Here is an 18,329-nt window from a genome sequence, read left to right as displayed (position 1 = left end):
AACATGAAAGACATCTCCAGTGGCTCAAAGTGGTGTAACAGGAGTACTCTATATAATTTCCTTTCTTGTGTAGCCTGTATTTAGATTATGTTCCAGAGACAGGGGAGCTGGCAGTCACTTCCTAAATTCTCAGGAATGCATTTTCTACAGCCAGTGCCCACTGAATTATTTTTTATGCTATCCCATGAATGCAAGTACTGGAAGGTAAAAGGCACGCAACTCATAACTAAATCAATAAATCACAGCTAAAAGAAATACTTCCTTTTATTTTGCAGGTCATTCCTATATTTGCAAAAAGTCCCTTCCTTCCTTCCTTCCTTCCTTCCTTCCTTCCTTCCTTCCTTCCTTCCTTCCTTCCTTCCTTCCTTCCTTCCTTCCTTCCTTCCTTCCTTCCTTCCTTCCTTCCTTCCTTCCTTCCTTCCTTCCTTCCTTCCTTCCTTCCTTCCTTCCTTCCTTCCTTCCTTCCTTCCTTCCTTCCTTCCTTCCTTCCTTCCTTCCTTCCTTCCTTCCTTCCTTCCTTCCTTCCTTCCTTCCTTCCTTCCTTCCTTCCTTCCTTCCTTCCTTCCTTCCTTCCTTCCTTCCTTCCTTCCTTCCCTCCCTCCCTCCCTCCCTCCCTCCATTCCTTCCTCCTTTCCCCTCTCCCTTTTTCACAATTTTTTAATTACATAATGACACAATTAGAAAAAATACTGCTTCAGCATGATCAAGGTTATGGAATAGTTTCTATTCTACTCAAATTAACAACTAGAGCAGGGCCTTTCAACCTGAAAAGATGAAAACTCTAGAGTATCATAAATGTTAGAAAGATGACAAATAAAGAATCTATCCATCACCTTTTCAACTATGAGATGTTTGGGGGCTCATATGAAACAAAGAATTTACTTTATGTGTGGGTCAGCAGAGGAATTTTGTAATAGGATGTGGTAGATAGTAAACCCATTCAGACTCAAAAGTGAATGAACAAATTCATTAAAGAAAAATAATCCAGTGTCTCTTGAACCAGTAGACTCTACCACTGCCTTAGGGACTATCTGAACTGTGACACTGGAGGTTCTGGGAACATCATGTGTTACTACCTTGTCCCTGCACTCTTCTCTGGACATCTGCTATCAGCTGCTGTCCGAGACAGAAATAAGCCAGCTGCTTTGCTGCAAATGCTTCTTAGGTGAAAATTAAAGACTTATTTAACTCTAATACATTTCCTATAAATTTGATACAGCTTAAGGGGAGCAGGCTAAAACCAGGAGGACTAAAATCAGGTCTGTTTGATCCATTCCCTCCACATTGTCTGTGATCATACACTCTAAATCACAAAGCTCCACGTTCATTTAATGACTTTTTGTTGAAGAGTTTTCTCATGTATAATATCTACACTATATCTGGAGTTCGCCTTTACTTAGCTTTCCATCTCTAATCTAGTATTAAGAAGTCAAAATCTCTAATAATTGTGATTCCTGGTGTTATTAAAAATATCTCAGTTCATATTCAAAACCTGATCATAGGTAAGTGAAAATCTCTCTGGTACTTTCACAGTAAAACCTGTCCCAAATATCCTTTAACAAAACAATTAACAAATCACAGCATATTCATTCAATGTATGCTAAAATTCCTTATTTCTTTTCCAGCTCTAGATTATTATGTAATATTTTTATGTCTGCCTTTTGAGAACTCTCACCTATGAGAACCAGATTTGTCTTCTATGTATTTCTGTTTAATACGATACTCACCTGCATATTCAGTCAAGATCAGATTCAGAAGTAAATTTCCACAGACATATATCCATTAAAACACCTTTCAAAAATGCCTACCAATAAAAACCTCCTAGGAAATTACACTTAAGCACTATCATGGAATAAAAGAATGGAAAATATGACTCCAGACAAACTGATACTTTCATCTACATGTGGGATTTTTTATAATGCTGAACCGTGTAGTGTTGCATGTCCAACAATTCCTGTGGGTGATGACTAATTGCAGAAATTGATGAGCATTCTAGCCTGAGAATTGCCACGTGAATGTATCAAACAAGTTGCAATGCTTTTTGTGACAGTTGCCTCAGCTGTGAGGAAAGCAAAACAACGTTATTGATGAGAGCAAAGGCTCAGCATAGCAATTTTTCTGGGAAAAGTATATCAAACCATGTCAGTTCCAGGGACTGTTCTGTCCTGCCCATCATGGCATTTATAATAAGGCTAAGTCCACTGCAAATTTTTGTTTACAGAGCAATGCTGTGTTTGTTGCATTTTGTTTTCCATTTAGTACATATTCCACTTCATATAAACAGCTCTTCAGTACAGCAGATAAGTTAACCAGAGCAACCATGAGATAGGTCTGAAGCATCATGAATCACCTGGAGACAGTCAGTCAGGTACTTATTCTGACAAAATCTACCTAAGCCTAGATTCAATAAATAAATAATGCAGGCCCAAATAAAGCAGGGTAGGTGTCTGAACCCGAGCCTGCTAACCTCACAGGGAAATGCCCTATCACTCAATTGATAGAAAGGGGATTTCTTAGTCAACAAAAAATATCGACCCTTTCAAAAGTAGCATGTGAAATTCTGTACAGCTTCCACAGGTTTACCTTAAACAATCTTCTTTCAGAAATATTTGTGAATGCTCAAGCAATGATTGCAATGGAGTGCTGTCTAAGATATATTGATGGGTAAGTGTAGATATTATGTCTGATTTATGCACCAAAGAAACTTTTCCTTTTTATTTTTTGTTTTTCTTATAATGCACTTGTGTCCAGCCCACAGAAGTCCAGAATTCTTAGATTCTATAGATTCAACAGATTGTGCTGCTGGAAAATGTTTTGCCAAAAATGCTGGTAAAAAACAGTTTAAGAAACATTTTATGACTGTTACTGGATTCATGTTGACCTTTTTCTTCAGAAGTACCAGCCAGCCACTAACTGTTTCCCATGCTTCAACACTTGTTCACAAAAGCCTGAGTCACCAGATTGTGAGTATATATATTGTTCATATCAATTTAGTTCAAAAATGTTAGTAAGAAGACAGTATATATATGAAAGACTGCAATCTGTCTGAGTTTGGCTTTTTTCTCAGTAGCAAGCCATGACTGTGGAATGTATCCAAATAACATTTAATTGGGAGAAATCTTACAACTGCAGGGTGACTTTTATGGCGCAGTTAATCAACGTACCTTTGTTTGCTTCACAGTGTTTGTTAATGCATATTTTAATAGAGTATTAATCTTTTCCATAGAATACTGCATGCAAAAAACCCCCACCCTCTTGCTTTGCTTGATGTACTACGCACAGATTAATTAATTAACATACTTCATTTTGACATAGAATTATATATAGGGAGGAAAACAGAATAATGAAATTGGCACCATTATTTTCCAGTAGCTCTAAAATTTAATTACAGGAGAAAAGAGTCTATTCTCTCCATCCACCATATTTTTACAATGGAGATAAAAGATTGAGATGTGGCTTAAAATTAAACTAGGAGACGCCTGCAAGGGGTTATTTGTCCATTACCAAATGCTGATTCCCATTCCCAGACCACAGCCCGTTCACTCAAAACAATCTGAGCTTTCCAATGGGGTTTACTTGAATTAAAAACTGGCTTATGCACGTGGTGGTTTTGAAGGAATCCTTAATACCGAACCCTCGATTTCAAGGAGAGTCGTAATGAAGTTACTTGAAGCACCCTAAACCCTGTGGATAGCAAAAATGGGCCTGGGCTAATGAACATAAAACTGGCGACAGCGCCTTGCTTTTGTTTGTGGTTGTTATGGTTCGATCTGCGTCAGGAGTTATGCCATGAGCGTGCGAATATTTGGCCACCTGTCTCAATTCTGGACACTGGTTTATGCAGTAAATCCAGCGGTTTGGAGAGCGGTAACGCGAGCCCGGGGGCTCGGGCAGGCAGGGCGGGACCGGCGGCGGCGGCAGCGCCCGGCACAGCGCCGGTCCCACCTCGGGCACCGGGAACCGGGCACCCTCTGCCCGACACCGGCCCTCCCTCCCTCCCTCCCTCCCTCCGCGCCGCTCCCGTTCGCCCGCAGAGCCCAGAGGGGCCCCGGCGGCCGCGGCTCGCACTGAGGAGCGGCGGGGGCGCTGGGCCGCGGCACCGCCACCCCACGGCGGGGAGAGGGGCCGCGAGGCACGGAGTGCGGTGACTCCCGGGACACGGGGCACGGAGAGCGGCGATTCCCGGGCTGCCCAGGGCGCGGCGGCTCCCGGGGCCGCGGGGCGCGGCGGGGGCGGGCGGCGCCGCAGGAGGGCGGGCGGCGCCGCAGTGAGGCCGCGCGGGCAGGCGGCGGCGGCCGTTGCCATGGCAGCGCTGCCCCGGGCCGGGGCCTGAGCGCGGGGCGGGGGCGCCCCGGGCCGCACGGGAGGGGAGGGGGTTAAAGCGGGCGGGCGGCGCCGCGGGGGTCGCCGCCGGGGGCAGCCCGCGGGAGGGTGTGAGGATGAGCCGCGGCGGGGGCCGAGGGCCGTGCTCCCAGCGCGCAGGGAGGCTGCGGAGGTGAAGCCTCTGCTCCCTCGCCGGGCGGGATGGAGACCCTTGGTGCTGCAGAGGACGTGTTTTATGAGGAAGAGGAGGAGGAGGAGGAGGAGGTGAACTGCTACGACTTTGAGCCTCTGCCGACGCTGCTGGAGGATGAGGTGAGTGAGGCAGGTGCGGGGATGGAGCCGCCGCCCTTGCGCTCACCTGTAGGGCGGCGGTGCGGGAGCGGCCGGGCCGCGGCCCTGCCCCGCTCGCTCGCCGTGTGCGCTCCGCCGGCCGCCGCTGCCGCTGCCCCGCGCTCCCCGCCCGGCCCTGCCCGCGCTCCGCACACAGCAGCGCAGTCACGCTCCTCGAGTGCGGCTCTCTCGTCACTGCTGTCGTAGCCGCGGGTTAATGCTGCAGTCGGCAAGTACGTGTCCTTGTCGCACCCGATCAAGGGAAATCTACATGGGCAGAGCAGTTTCCCGAAGCTGTCAAACACTTTTTTTTGTACGGCCGTATATTGCTGCCCTGTGCTAAAAGGCCTTTGACACTGGGAAATAAAACCCAAAAATACCAAACTGTTAAATCTGTTTGTTCAGTTGTTATGCCAAATAAGCTGTTCTTGTCATCACATTTGTCTGGCTCCATTATAAATTTTGCCCTTGCTTTTTGTTGCTCTTGCTCATCTTTATATCTTTTAACATGAAGTGTGTTTCTTACCCCCTTGTGTACGTTGGGGCAAAATGTTTGGAGATTTTTTTCCTTTTTAGAGGTTTGGTGAGCCATATCTGAGCAGCTCATTCTCCAAACCAAGTCTTGTTAACTTTCTGACTGCCTATGTCAGGAGTCCATGCTGGATCAGGAGTTAAAGGCAAGTTTGAAACGCAAAGCCCCTTTCAGCTTTCCTGAGTCACCCGATGTCTTGGCTGTTTGCTTCTTCCACTGTCTCTAGTGTTCACTTCAGGCCCTCTCAGACTGGCCCATGCAAAATCTAGGAGGAAGGTGATAATGGCCTTGTTTTTTATATGTTGGCTTAAATATTTAAAGTATTTTCTCAGAATGGAGAAGACTAAGGGTCAGCTTTTCTGTACAAGAAGGAATGGGGCCCGTTTTTCATACCTGTATGCTTTGATTGTGGGATCCCACAAGTCACATATATTTAGTTATTACAGAAACACTGAAAGTTTCAGTATTTTTCTTGGGAGAATGAGTATGACCTATCACCTGGTGATAAGTTAATAAAAAAGAGCTGCTGTGAAGAGTACTCAGCTTACTAAGGCAACCCAGTGTTTTTCTTCAGATTTGATGAATGTAATGGATGGCATTTGCTACGTTTTCTGTGATTCTGGAATAGATTGTTTTGAAGTTTATGTGAATTATCATGGCAAAAAGGTGTCAGAAGACTGTGAGTGCTGTTGTACTGAACTCTGAGCTGCTTAGTCATTTCATGGAATCGGATCTTCTCATCATTGTATCAAGTATAAAGCATGATGTTGGTGTCTGATGCAGGTGGTTTTTTTTTTGCCACTGTGTGAAGCAGGAATCTGCCTGAACTGAAGAGTAGAAAATGCTAAGGATGAGGGTGTGTTTTAATTTCCTCTCTTTACCAGAACTTTTTTCATTTCATAGTCCTTAATATTCCATTTCAAAATTTTTAAGAAATGGTCTGTGAACAATTAAATTTTTTTATTCCTACGCTCTCTTAATTATCTCTGCTTAATTATATGCTACTGTACTCTTTTGTACTTGCTGAAGAAAATATATGGGCAAGCTGAAGACTAAAGTGAGCAGTTAAGCACGATTGCCTGACAGGTTTACTTTTTGTAGTTCTTAATGTTAAAACTAAACACTTCCATATTAAAACCAGACAGGAATGTCTTTTGCTGAAAGAGACAAAAAAGAGGCGTCAGCATCTGATATTTACCACATTTGAATGAAGCAACTCCCAGTGGTCCAAAGTACCAAAGCAGTTGCTCACCAGAAGCTTCAGCCTGCCAGAACCTCCTGTGTCACAGTTTTAAAAGGATGTTTTTTCCACAGTGATAACTTTTGGTCTGTGTTGCTTTGGGGATACAAGCTAGTCAAATGCAAGTCTCAGTGTTTTGAGTGCTTCACTCTGTCAAAGGCCTTGCTTAGCTGCAATAGCAGCTTTAATAACTGAGGTCAGGGAAGTGTGATCATTTGGGAAATACGTGATTTCTGTGAAGCAAGTAACTTACTGCCCTGTAGCACTGGAAATAAATAGAAAGGCCTGCAATATGGTGATGGTAGTATTTTGCTTTTTTTTTTTTTTTTTTAGTTTTATTATCACCTAGCCTTCCCCTGCTGATGGAAGCTGTGGAACGTTCATAGGACTTTTTTCCTTTTTTTTTTTTTTCTTCTGTATGACATAACTATCTCATCCCTGGGAAGGAAGATAAACAGCTTATCTGACATTAGATCATTACCTTTTGTTTACTTCCCAAATAACCACAAGACAAAGATGTTTTGCAAGTTTGTGCTGTAGATATCATTGCTGATAATTACTATCTGCAGTGGAGTTCAGCCTCAAAGCTTAACTCAGAAGTTCTCTCAAGACCTTATTGTGACTGGAATGTGATATTGAGGCTGTCTTAAAGATTGCAGGGTTAATTGTTTCATGCACACTCTAAACTGAGACTCTTTTGTCTGTACCCACAGATGAAACTCATAGTTTTGCATCTTGATTAGTAAAGCATTCTTTTATTTCTCTTTTAGCAAATGCCATTGTGTCATCTAGCTGAAGGGTTCTAGGAGAGTTATAAATAATTACTTTTTCATTGTTTTGATCATAGAGCTTCAATTTTTTTAAACTCTGTGCTGGCCATGGAATAGGCAGTGAGTCTCTTCTTTCCAACCTCTCCTCATCCCACTGCTGTTTGGTCTGTCTCAAAGCCTAATGTTTGTAGGAGAGCTTCTTGCCATGTGTTTCTGTTTGCAGATAGAGGAACCTCTGTGCTGCTCTTCATGCTTGGAACAGCTTCCCTATGGAGATGTGAAAAGCCTCCTTATCTACCCTCAAACTCTGATGGCAGCATTATACAATTACACTAAGTACAGTACAGAGAAAATAAGATTTTGTGCTGAGATCTTTTGCTGTTCATTATTATATAGGACTGAATATGATGAGACCAGGATCCTTGATTAGTGCTAGAAGGCACTGGAGTTAAGCTGCCATTAGTAAATCAATCCATGTCTAGGCTGTGCCTATGAAAAATAAAACAATTGAAAAGAGAAGCTAAGTTTGCCAAATAGCAATGAGTGTGCTTTATTTCCTACCTCATATTTATTTATTGAGCATTGTACTTTAGACTAAAAAGCACAATACACTTTTGGCTGAGGTTTGGTTCTTATTTGGAGGATATTATGAAAGCAGTGCTTAATTCACTGGAAGGCATGTTAATAAACTTCTGTATATGATAATCCAGACATCATTGATGTTCTCCAGGGCTGGAGTAGGTAAAGAAATCTATAACTCTTCTGCAAGGGATTAAAAGTTTAAACCACAGCAGTTTTCTGAGCTGTAAGATACTTCACATCCTTTTTTGCTGATAATGTCATACTTCCTTTTTTCTCTATGCTAAGCAATGTGTTTCTACATCTTCCATTTGGGGTATATTTAATATCACAGAGAAGCATAGTATTTAGTCTTAATTACTTACATATAAATGAGAAAATGCTGTGTAATTAATAGCAATTATAGCTCTGGTACAAAGTAACCTCTGTAGATTACCTTTCATTTTTGTTACCTTATTTCTCTTTATAGGTGGAATTGATGTTTTGTTTGTTTGGGTTTGTTTTCCTTTAAGTTAGTGAAAACTTAACTTTACTTCTGTAGCCGTGGGTAATGTATTGGGTTTGTATTCCAAAAATATCCATAGAGAGGCTGGTTGATTTGGGCCAAGCAGTGTTTCTGAACATCTTCACCAGGAAAGCCACATTAGAAACACTTTTGTTTGGGACTGAACTCACAGCCTTACTGTGATAATAGGGTCAATGCAAGCTGACTGCAGTTTAGGACAGCAACTTAGACTCTTAAGTCCATGAGCTGATTTGATCACTAAAAGCTCTGGATGTAATGGGGGGGCCTAGGACAACCAAAGTGTTTGGTTTTAAATCCAAGTATTAAATGGTCTACACCACTGAACTTCACAACAGCATCATTCTTAAGACAGGCTAATCCAAAGGGGACTTTTTCTCAGATCACAAATGGTAGAGAGAAGTGCTGTGAAGAGAGTTTTAAAATAGTTTATATAAAGACATCTGGGAGAGCTGGAAAGGCATGGGTGAAACAAAATGTGTCATTTAGTCTCTCTGCTTTTACCTCCAAGTGGTCTGTTTGCTTTCATGTAGTGTTGATGTAACTTCATATCTCCCATAGTATTTTTTTATGTTGGCATACTGTGATATCTTTGCTTCTTAAAACATCTCTGTGTTAAGAGCAAAGTCATGCACTTGGTGTTTCTTGGGGTGTTAATCAGTGTCCTAGAAAGTCTGAGAACTTGCTGGAAACATTACTTGTAGCCAATTGTGTCAAATGTAATCTATTATACAGAAAGTAGTCTCCTGAAATCCAGGGTAATTGATTAATTCATATCTTGGCAGGAGAACGTGTCCCTTGCTGATATTTTGTCGCTGCGGGATAGCTGTCTGACTGAGCAAGATATTTGGGCAATTTGCCTGGAGTGTTGCCATTCTTTGAAGAGCATTGCCCATTCTGCCATCTTCCAGACACTCTGCATCACTCCTGACACTTTGGCTTTTAACACCAATGGCAATGTATGCTTCATGGAACAGCTCAGTGGTGAGTATTTGTGTTTCCAGGTCATTTGTTTTAGAACTGTGGAAATTCATAGTGAGAAACTGCAGTAAAACATTACATTCTATTTTTAAGACTTAAAATTAAAATAAAACTTATTTGGGAAGGGATGTGTATATGTATATGTGAAACTACATGTTCAGTTTTGTACTGGATGAGCAAAGGCTGTCCTGAATTTGCTTAGAAAATTCCTCCTAGTTATTTTAAGACTTCTCCAGGTGATAAATCTTCTTTATGTCCATTTTTAACACACAGATTGTGTATCTGTGTGTGCAAGTCTCTACCTTGGTGAAGCATGTCCTTCACCTCTTACAGATCTTCTGATTTCATGGGTATGTTCTATTTCTAGAGATGTCTGATATTCAGTGTGTCTTGGTGATTGTGGCCATAAAAAATGGAGCAATTCTATTTCATATTTGCTATTATAAAGGAAAGTTCTCTCAAACAAATGCCTTTTAAAAAAGGTCTCAATTGAATTAAAATTACAATTTTTAAGTAATGATTTTCAAACTTGCCAAGTATTGGGACTGACTGAGAAAATAATTTGAATATATTAAAAACCTATATGTAGTAGCATGGAAGATGTTCAGACATCATAGCAGATGAGCAGGGAGTTGCTTGACTTTAGAAAAAAATAAACTTTTACAGCTTAGACAAAAAAGCCTGTTATGGTTGCTGTTCCTTTCCCATGATGGCTTTTAAGACTCCTGATGATTTTACAGAAGAGTAAAGAAAGCCAAACACCTCTTACTCTATGGTACTTTTAAAATTATGTTGGCTTGTAACTACAAGAACCATTCAGATACACACTAGTTAAGTTTGTGTTGTGATTTCTTTAACCTCATTTTTTTTTTTTTTAAATTTCTGTCAAGGTAAGTGTTTATTCTTTTAGGCAAAGATCTAGATCACAGTATTTAGAAAAAATACTAGAATAAAAATGAGATGAGGTAACATTGCAACAAATGAAGATTTGCTGCCTCTTTAGAATTAAAGATAGTATTTCATATAAATGGAATATCATAAAGTAAAATTAATAAAGATGAAAATATATCTTCATAATTGTTGGGATATTTGTTTTTAATTAAATTTCTTAAATAGACATGAGACAACTTCTAGTTCCATATTAATAGGATAATGTGGAATAAATTTCCTTTAAGGAGCTTGTCATACCTTGAAATTAAAAGAAGAAAAAGAAGCTGGCTTTGTAAAAGCCAAGGGTATATGAAAGACTTGTTGAAGAGCATAAATCTAGTGGATGAAAAATGCCTCTCAAGTAAGATCTTTGCTTGTAGCTGGGAAAGAGAAAAATCAATTTCTTCTTAAATGTTTTAGCCTAATTGAATAGCTGGCAAACAATTGATCCAGGAATGCTGTATTGAAGTACTTAAAATGTGGGATAACAAATTCCTGTGCGAAGAAAATGTATAAAGATTTAGTTCCCTGAAGGCATGTTAGTCTCTAAGGAAAAGACTTTCCATTAGTTCTTGTTAAAGAAAAGTGTGTTTTCCATAGGAATGAAAGGAAGTTATGCCTATGTTCTACTACTCTCACATTACACTGTGTCTTTGGCTCTTTATCTCAGATTTTGTTACTGTTTGGTTTAAATATAGTTTGTTAGGTAGACACTTGAGGAGGTTGTCCTTTTTGCTTCCCTGCAGCTGTTGCCTATGGATTTATTCTTTCAGAAGAAAATGGTAACCTCTGGATTTGCTTTCCAGTGAGAGAAAATGAACAGCCAGTCATCTCTGCTTTAGCAGCAAGTTCTGCTTCCTGCAGGTTCTGTGGTGCTAAAGTGACAAACATTCAATAGGATATTCTGCCAAGGGGTCTGATACCTTCTTGTTTCTTCAGATCTTATAAACTCCCATTGTAAACATTATATTTAAAGAATACAGTGAGCTCTACCAGTGATAAGTTAAATACTTGTACAGCCTTTAAATTGTTTAAACATCTGTCCATTAGTTCCTTTCCCCTTCTGCTTCCTCTGCCCACCCTCAAAATCAGGAAAAAATATGGTGGTGGGTAAGGAATGCAAAATTAATTGCATAACCCTCTTTTTCAGTAGGAAAGTACATTTGGGAATGTCCTAAGGAGCTGTAAATCAGTTACTGTCATCTGGCTAGTCAGCCATGCCATGTAGCTGACACGTGTGAATCTGTAAAAAAGTCCTCTCTAGTAGTCTCTGCCATGTAACTGGGTTTAATAAAATCTTTGCATATCACTTCTAAAGTACAGGCACAGTAATTCTGTTAAAGCTAAAGTTATGACTCTGTGCCTCTGAACATACTGTTTTTTTCTTCTTGTTGAGAAGGGAAACACACTTTTTTGCCTGTAAATCCTCTCAATCATCCTGACTTCCCAGAAGGATAGATTAGGTGAGTTGGATATGTATGTGGAGAGTAGATTTTTTTTAGTTATGCTCCTGTTTAATTCCTTGATGTTCTTTACTGGGTTCATGTGATTTAAGTGCAGTGTGATACTGTTACCTGCTTGGATGCAGAAACAGCATCAGTCTGTTGTAAGATGTTTCATTTTTTCCACCTCCTCACTCAGAATTGGCTGCTGCAGTAGCTCAGTTCTCTGCTCAGCAGCACATGTGTGGGGAATTTGCTTCCTCTACTCTTTTATCATAAGTAAAACAAACTAAGCAGAAGGGTCAGAGTTCTAAGCCAGCCTGTAGATGAAGAGGCAATTAGCTGTTCAGACTGACTTTGCTGCTTGAACCCTTATCACCCAGGTGTCTAGTGGAAAATAGTGAATGGAAGTGTCCAGTTAATCAATCAAACCTGTAAGCCACAGCTGAGCCACACCAGCTTAGGTGATAACTGAAGGCAAGAAGTGGTTAGATATGTTAAATGTATTTTTGTGGATGTTTAATCTGTCTTGTTTCTTAGTAGGGAAATTATGATACCTTCTTGGAGAAAGTTTGGAAGCAGCACTTTATTTTACTTCCAGCACTAGAAACATGGATAACAAGTTCTTTGTACATTGGTTTAGAGTGAACCAAAATACTGCTATATACAAAGTTTCTTTTGTATCAGATAAAAATGTATAATGAAATTTGTATCATCAAGTTGATTTGTAGTTTTTTTAAACAAGACTACTAATTTCTAATCTGGCTTGTTTCCTTTTGTTTTCAAAGATGATCCAGAAGGTGCCTTTGTTCCACCAGAATTTGATATCACCGGTAACACTTTTGAGGCAAGTTGATAAATTTATCTGAAAAGTAGAGGGGGAGGTAAATAGTTTTAGTACCTCTGGCAATACCAAATGCTCAGCATTCTCAGTATATAATTTTAGAACTTCTGAAGATTGTGAGCAATAAATGGTGCTGTTTAGATATGTTTTGTGAAAATAAAAAGTAAATTTTAAATGCGATATTAATTTTCAGTATTCACTAACTGTTAAAATGTGAGAATCTATTTTGGCTGAATAATGTGTTGTGCTAAACCACAGCTGGCCTATATTATGTTCACTGGTATCCTTCACTCGTTACATTGGCATGTTTGGGGACTAGCCATGAACTTTTATGACTAAATATAAAATTTGTTTGCTATCCTCTTCAATAAAATAATTCAGGGAAGGGTAATCAGCAATTTTATCTTTGATTTAATGAAGAAACAGATTGCTATCTGTTGCTTTGCAATGCACAAATGGTCTACATTGTTAAATTGAATTAGATTTAAATTGTTTATACTAATTCATTAACCTCCCAAGTCAACCATCTCATTGCATGCTGCAGGAGCACTTGCTTGCTTAATATGCTTTTTCTTAATACACTGTTTTTTCTGGCATGTATTCTTAGATAATTCAAATGCTGTAATTAGCAACACCTTTAATTCAAGGTATATTAAAAATCATCTTTATAGTTCAGTACAAGTGTCTTTTGCTTTTTGTAGTTATAGCCTTCATAGTCTCATGTTTATAGCTCTCTGTGTTTCTTGATGGGGGGAGGTGGGAAGGAGGAGGAGGAGGAGAAGTGAACCTCAGAAGTGTGAAACACCACATGTTAAATGAGAATGACAAGGCAGGAAGGGTGGTAGATTAGAATATGAAATAGTGCAGTCTTTGAAGGTTAAAGAGGCAAAATATCAGTTGTTGCTATGCTTTACTAATGTATCTACAGAGACCTAGAGCTCTAGTGATTCTGTGCTCACCCTCCTCCTCACCCACGTGATGGTTTGTCAGGATCTTTTTTTGTGGACAAGAATTGTTAGGAGGTGGCCTGCATTGCCTGTAAACTTGGTGACTGTAGAAGCCTTAATATTCACATATCATTGAGGAAGATGAGACCCAAATCTGACTGGTTTTTGTTTGCTTCTTTTTGTTGTGCTTCTGAAGATGGACTTAAGATTTTACATGAATATGTTCTTCATCCCTAAACAAGTTTCCAAGACCTGAGAGAGAAACACTTAAAAGTTTTGTGGAATTATTTGCTCCTTTGGTCAGCTGATCTCCCCCAACCCTTTTTCCTTGTCTAGAAGTTGCTGAACTTGTCTGCATAAAGTAAATAGTTGCTCTGAAAGAGGTTCAAAGACCAAGGAGATGAAACAAGGTGAAATAGGAATTTGGGAAGACTCTAGTAATACTAAGTGACCTGAAATTTTTGTTCCATCTGATAGACAAGGCCATGGTATTCCTTTTGGATAAAACACATCTGTGTACAGATTGTTTTTTAACTCGTTTCAACAGCTTGTACAAGCCTGTTAAGCCCCAGTGAATCCCAATACCAAGCACAGCACAATCAATTAAACAGTCAGTGAAAGCTGTTTGAGTCAGGAGTGGCTCTGAACATTGACCCTTTTACTCCTTTTGCAAAGGTCAGTGAAGATACATGAAGGCACACATTTGTGTGGAAGGAAGTTGACATGCTCTGCCTTGTCTCTTGTGCAGTGGGGTAAGGGCTGAGTGCACTGATATCTGTATGTTGCTGCTGTTTCATTATCTAGCAAGTTGGGAAGCCTTCCAAAGCAGGGAGAGCAGTGCTACAATAGTGTTCTGTTGCCTCAGCTGTTTCTCCCTGACCACCCTAGAGCAATACACGAGACTGAAAAGCAAGGGCTTTCCCCTGAATTAAGGCAGAAATGTATTGTTTTACTCTGGGATTTGTGTACATTTGGTCAGACATCTATGGGATTCAGACTATTTGTGGAACTCTCAAAGCTTTACCTCTTAGCATGTGTAGAGTTTGGTTGAATTTAAGTGCTTGAGTACCAGACCAACTTCTGTCGAGGATTTCATGCTGGTCTCTGCTTGTTTTTATTTTTGCAGTTTCCAAGATATGCAATGGGTTAATGCTTATGTACTTGTTGCAAGGGTTTTATAATATTGTAGCCTTTCCAAGTTGGCCATTCTCTTCTTGGTGTTAGTACTTCAAGTTCTTCTCTTTTCCAAAGGTATTGAGACTTTTATCTATCCTCTTAGCCCTGTTGTAACCTTTTGCTGTTGCAATAGCAGAATAGTAGTGCTTTTTATGTGTCTCCTGGCCTGTTGTGCTCTCTTAGTATTATGAAGTTCTTTGATTATAATAAGCTGCCTTTTTTACAGGGCTGTCAAGTCTCTTCTATTACTGCTTGCTCCTTTCTTGCTGATGACTTGACTTGGTGGTTCTTTGTTGGAGTGTTTTTGCAGCTACTTGGTCTGCTTTGTTTAGAACAATGGCAAGTAATGTTTGTATTGAAACTGTTTGATTTCAATATGAAGTTTGGAACTACTGATTATGTTCAGGATGATCTTTGACAGCTGTTTCTCCAGTGTCAAAGCTCAGCTGATTTAAAATAGTTATGTCAGCCAGAGGTTTTGCTTGATTTGAGTGCAACCTATTTTGTGGCTTCTAAAATGGATGCACACAATGAGGTTTGTATGGTTAGTGGATGACTTCTTTGTCTTTAAACTATTTTTTAGAAAACCCTTTAATTAAAGCTGCAGTTATTTCAACAAGAGATCTTTTGTTTCCTGCTTGGTGAATTACTGATCCAGACCTCTAACAGTATTGTGACTCCAGCCTAATTAGTTGCTAAACTTAGCTGGCACTCACATGCACACAAGGGTAATAGAGACAGGAAACAAATTGAAATGCATTCTGTCCTGGTGTCTGAAACAGCACTATTAAAGATGTCAGTTTCTAGTTGGAATTTCATATAGCAAGAGATCTAAAGCTTTGTCCAAATGACAATGCACAAGACTGAATTGATTTCATGTGGTTGGTTTCAGACTTGTGCCACCATTCCTGATCTGCTCTCCATTTGTAAAGTATGAATAATAGCACCAGCTTCAATTACTGTTGAGAGTTGGAAGGTGAAAATTAGCCTTTCAGTATCAGGAATAAAATAGACTTTTTAGAGAGAAATATGGTTATAAAGAAATTAGATGTGAAAGGGCCTTGTGATACCAACAGTTAAGTGCAACTGAACTTTCCATGGTGACTTCAGTGCTGTCACTGATCCTGTGGACCTGGAGGAAGGATTGCAGTTTCTGAACATCTGAAGAGACCTTGAAGTCAGTGTTGCTAAGTGTTTGGAGTGCAATTGAGAAGGCCAGTTCTGGTATGTTCTCCTCTTCCAGGTGTTTGCATGGTTGCAGTAGAAGGGCAGAAAGGCAGCTAAGCAGGTACTGCTGGGCTCTAGGACAGCACTGAACTAAAACAGAAAATCTCCTGTTATTTTTTTTCCTCTAACTGTGCTCTCCTTACAGACTTCTATTACTATTGTGCTCTAGTAAATGTACTGTTACGAATTGGTACTGAAAAGAGAGAGAGAATAGGAGTTACACTTTAGAATTATGATCCATACTGTAACTGCCAGGAAAAGATGATTTTCTGTACAGTACACTTATTATCATTTGCACTTCTTAATGCAGATGCAGGATTGTGATGTAACTGTGCTCAGTAAGTTTTCAGATGACTGAAGCTGTCACTTGCCTGCATTGATGGAAAGATCTCAGTTTCTGCTTTTCCTCTAAGGTGGAAATTGTACCTGAATTTGCTGTTGCAAATATTGACCATGTCTTTGTTCTCACTGAATCTTGAGTTAGAAGTTAGAGACATCTGGACTATGAAGATTAGCATCTAATTTCATAATTTTCTAGTCATCGTACTGTAGAGAACTGCAAATAATGTGAATTTTTCTGTTCTTGAAGGACAGGAAGAGACTGAGATGCAAAAGTATGTATTTAGGCTTCTTTTAAAAGCCCTGATTTTGGCTTCTAAATAGGAAGAACTTTAGCCTTTTTCCTGATGAAAATGGTTCCTATTTCATTTTCTAGCCCTGAGCAGTACAGTGGTAGACTTGTGAAATTTGACCAATGAGAGGCTCAACATGAATAGTTAAATATTGTTGGGTTCATTAATAGCCTTACTTCTGTCACTACAATACAAGATTGCCTCAGGTTAAAAACATTAGCTGTCTCAAACCAGTTTCAAATAGCTATTTGTCTGCATCACAAAACTGCCATTGAGTCTCACACAGAGGTTCATTGATGTGAAACACCACATTTCTAAGATATGAGCCTTCAGTGAGATGAAGAACCAATGTCCACCATGTGTGAGATTGCATTTATAATCTTTTAATAATGTGGCTATTCAGTTTTGCTTGTTCTGGTGAACCTTTGTAATAGAAATCAGTGAATTTTCACTCTTGTCTATTTTTTTTCTATCTAAAAGAGATTGGATAATACTTCTGCTAATGACATTTCATTATTTAGAGGTGACAAGATGCAGTAGTTCAGAAGTCTCACGGTATGGCAGGATTAAAACCTTCAGAAATTAAAAGAACTGAAAATGTGATAGAGAGTAAAAGGCTACCTTGAAGAAAAGGAGGAAATATGGGTTAGAGAAGGGGAGATTCACACTGCCTCTTTTTCTCATCTAGGACTGTTCTTGCTTTTATCTATCAGGACAGCAGTGGGGTGTGCTGATCTCTCACCTGTGAGAGAATCACAACTGGAAAAGGCTGAATGCTGTCACTGTCTTTGTTGGAATGTCATGACTGTCAACTTGCAGTTCTCAGTGGGCTGTAGTTGATTTATATTATATTAAGAAAAGTCCCAAGTTGTTTCAGGAACCTTAAAAATAAACAAATGTACATGAAGTGGTAGAACGGTTGCAAGTAGAAAAGATACAAAATAATGTGTTATTACATTGGTTTTGAATACTAAATTATTTAGATTCATAAAGTTTATTCCTATGAGATGTGACAAGGCAGTTGGAATGATAAATGCAGCATACATACAAATATTTTGTGTACATATAAATGCACAGGTTGAAGTGTCAAATGAAGCAGTGTTCTGCAGAATAGATAAAGAAAGGTTCAGGGTATGTGAGTGTGTGTATATATATATATCTATGTCAGACCTACTGAAGAAAACTGGGCAGACAGTTTCATGCTGCAGTATTTCTCAGTAACTGATCATTACCAACCTAGTGCTCATGTCTCAGCTGTTGGTCCTTCTGTAAATGTGAAAGCCTTCATCATTCTCCCAAATCCAAACAGCAGACAGTATAAAGGAAGTCTTGTCTTTGTGACTTTGCTGGTCTTTTTAAGCAGTAGCTTTGAATACTGTGAGATTATCTCTATTGTTCTATTCTTTCTTTAGCTCTCAGTGCAGGATGAAAAAAGAAAACTTTTATATGTTCTCCTAGAGGGGTTTTTGATTTTGTGTTTATCTGACGTGGGAAGCAGTCTTTTGAAACACCTAGTGCCTTTTTTCTTCAGCTCTGTTGCCCTTAGTTTCATGTAGTCTCCCCTTGAGACTAATTCTATCTAACAGCAGCAAGGCTTGTCATCAGCAAATGGTAACTTATCTCCTCCTGTAGTCTAAACCATTCGATCTTCTGAGCATTATTTAAAGCTGCCTTTTCCTTCAGTGACAAAAATAAATTACTTTCATTTGGTTGCCTCTGCCTCTTCTGTGCTATAGAAGAGAAAATGCAATCTTCCTGTTCTTGCTTTTACATCACCATCCCAAATGAGGTTCCTTTCAGGAGCTTAGGACTGAGCAAACACCCTTTAGTTACTTTACATGAAGTTAACAAAA

General features: G+C 39.6%; 1 protein-coding gene across 1 annotated transcript in view; it reads left to right on the top strand.

The window, feature by feature from the left end:
* Positions 1 to 4,332: 4,332 nt before the first annotated feature.
* Positions 4,333 to 18,329, top strand: part of KNDC1 (kinase non-catalytic C-lobe domain containing 1) — a 56,145-nt gene continuing 42,148 nt past the window's right edge. The window contains exons 1-3 of the mRNA XM_079312913.1: positions 4,333 to 4,635; positions 9,083 to 9,281; positions 12,439 to 12,497. Of these exons, the coding sequence (XP_079169039.1) occupies positions 4,525 to 4,635; positions 9,083 to 9,281; positions 12,439 to 12,497 (369 nt within the window). The 5' untranslated portion in view covers positions 4,333 to 4,524. The remainder of the gene's footprint in view (positions 4,636 to 9,082; positions 9,282 to 12,438; positions 12,498 to 18,329) is intronic.

This window comes from Erithacus rubecula (genome assembly GCF_903797595.1).
Source record: "Erithacus rubecula genome assembly, chromosome: 9".
NCBI classification, from domain to species: domain Eukaryota; kingdom Metazoa; phylum Chordata; class Aves; order Passeriformes; family Muscicapidae; genus Erithacus; species Erithacus rubecula.
The sequence above is the reverse complement of the archived record's forward strand: the minus strand, read 5'-3'. Positions and strand labels throughout refer to the sequence as shown.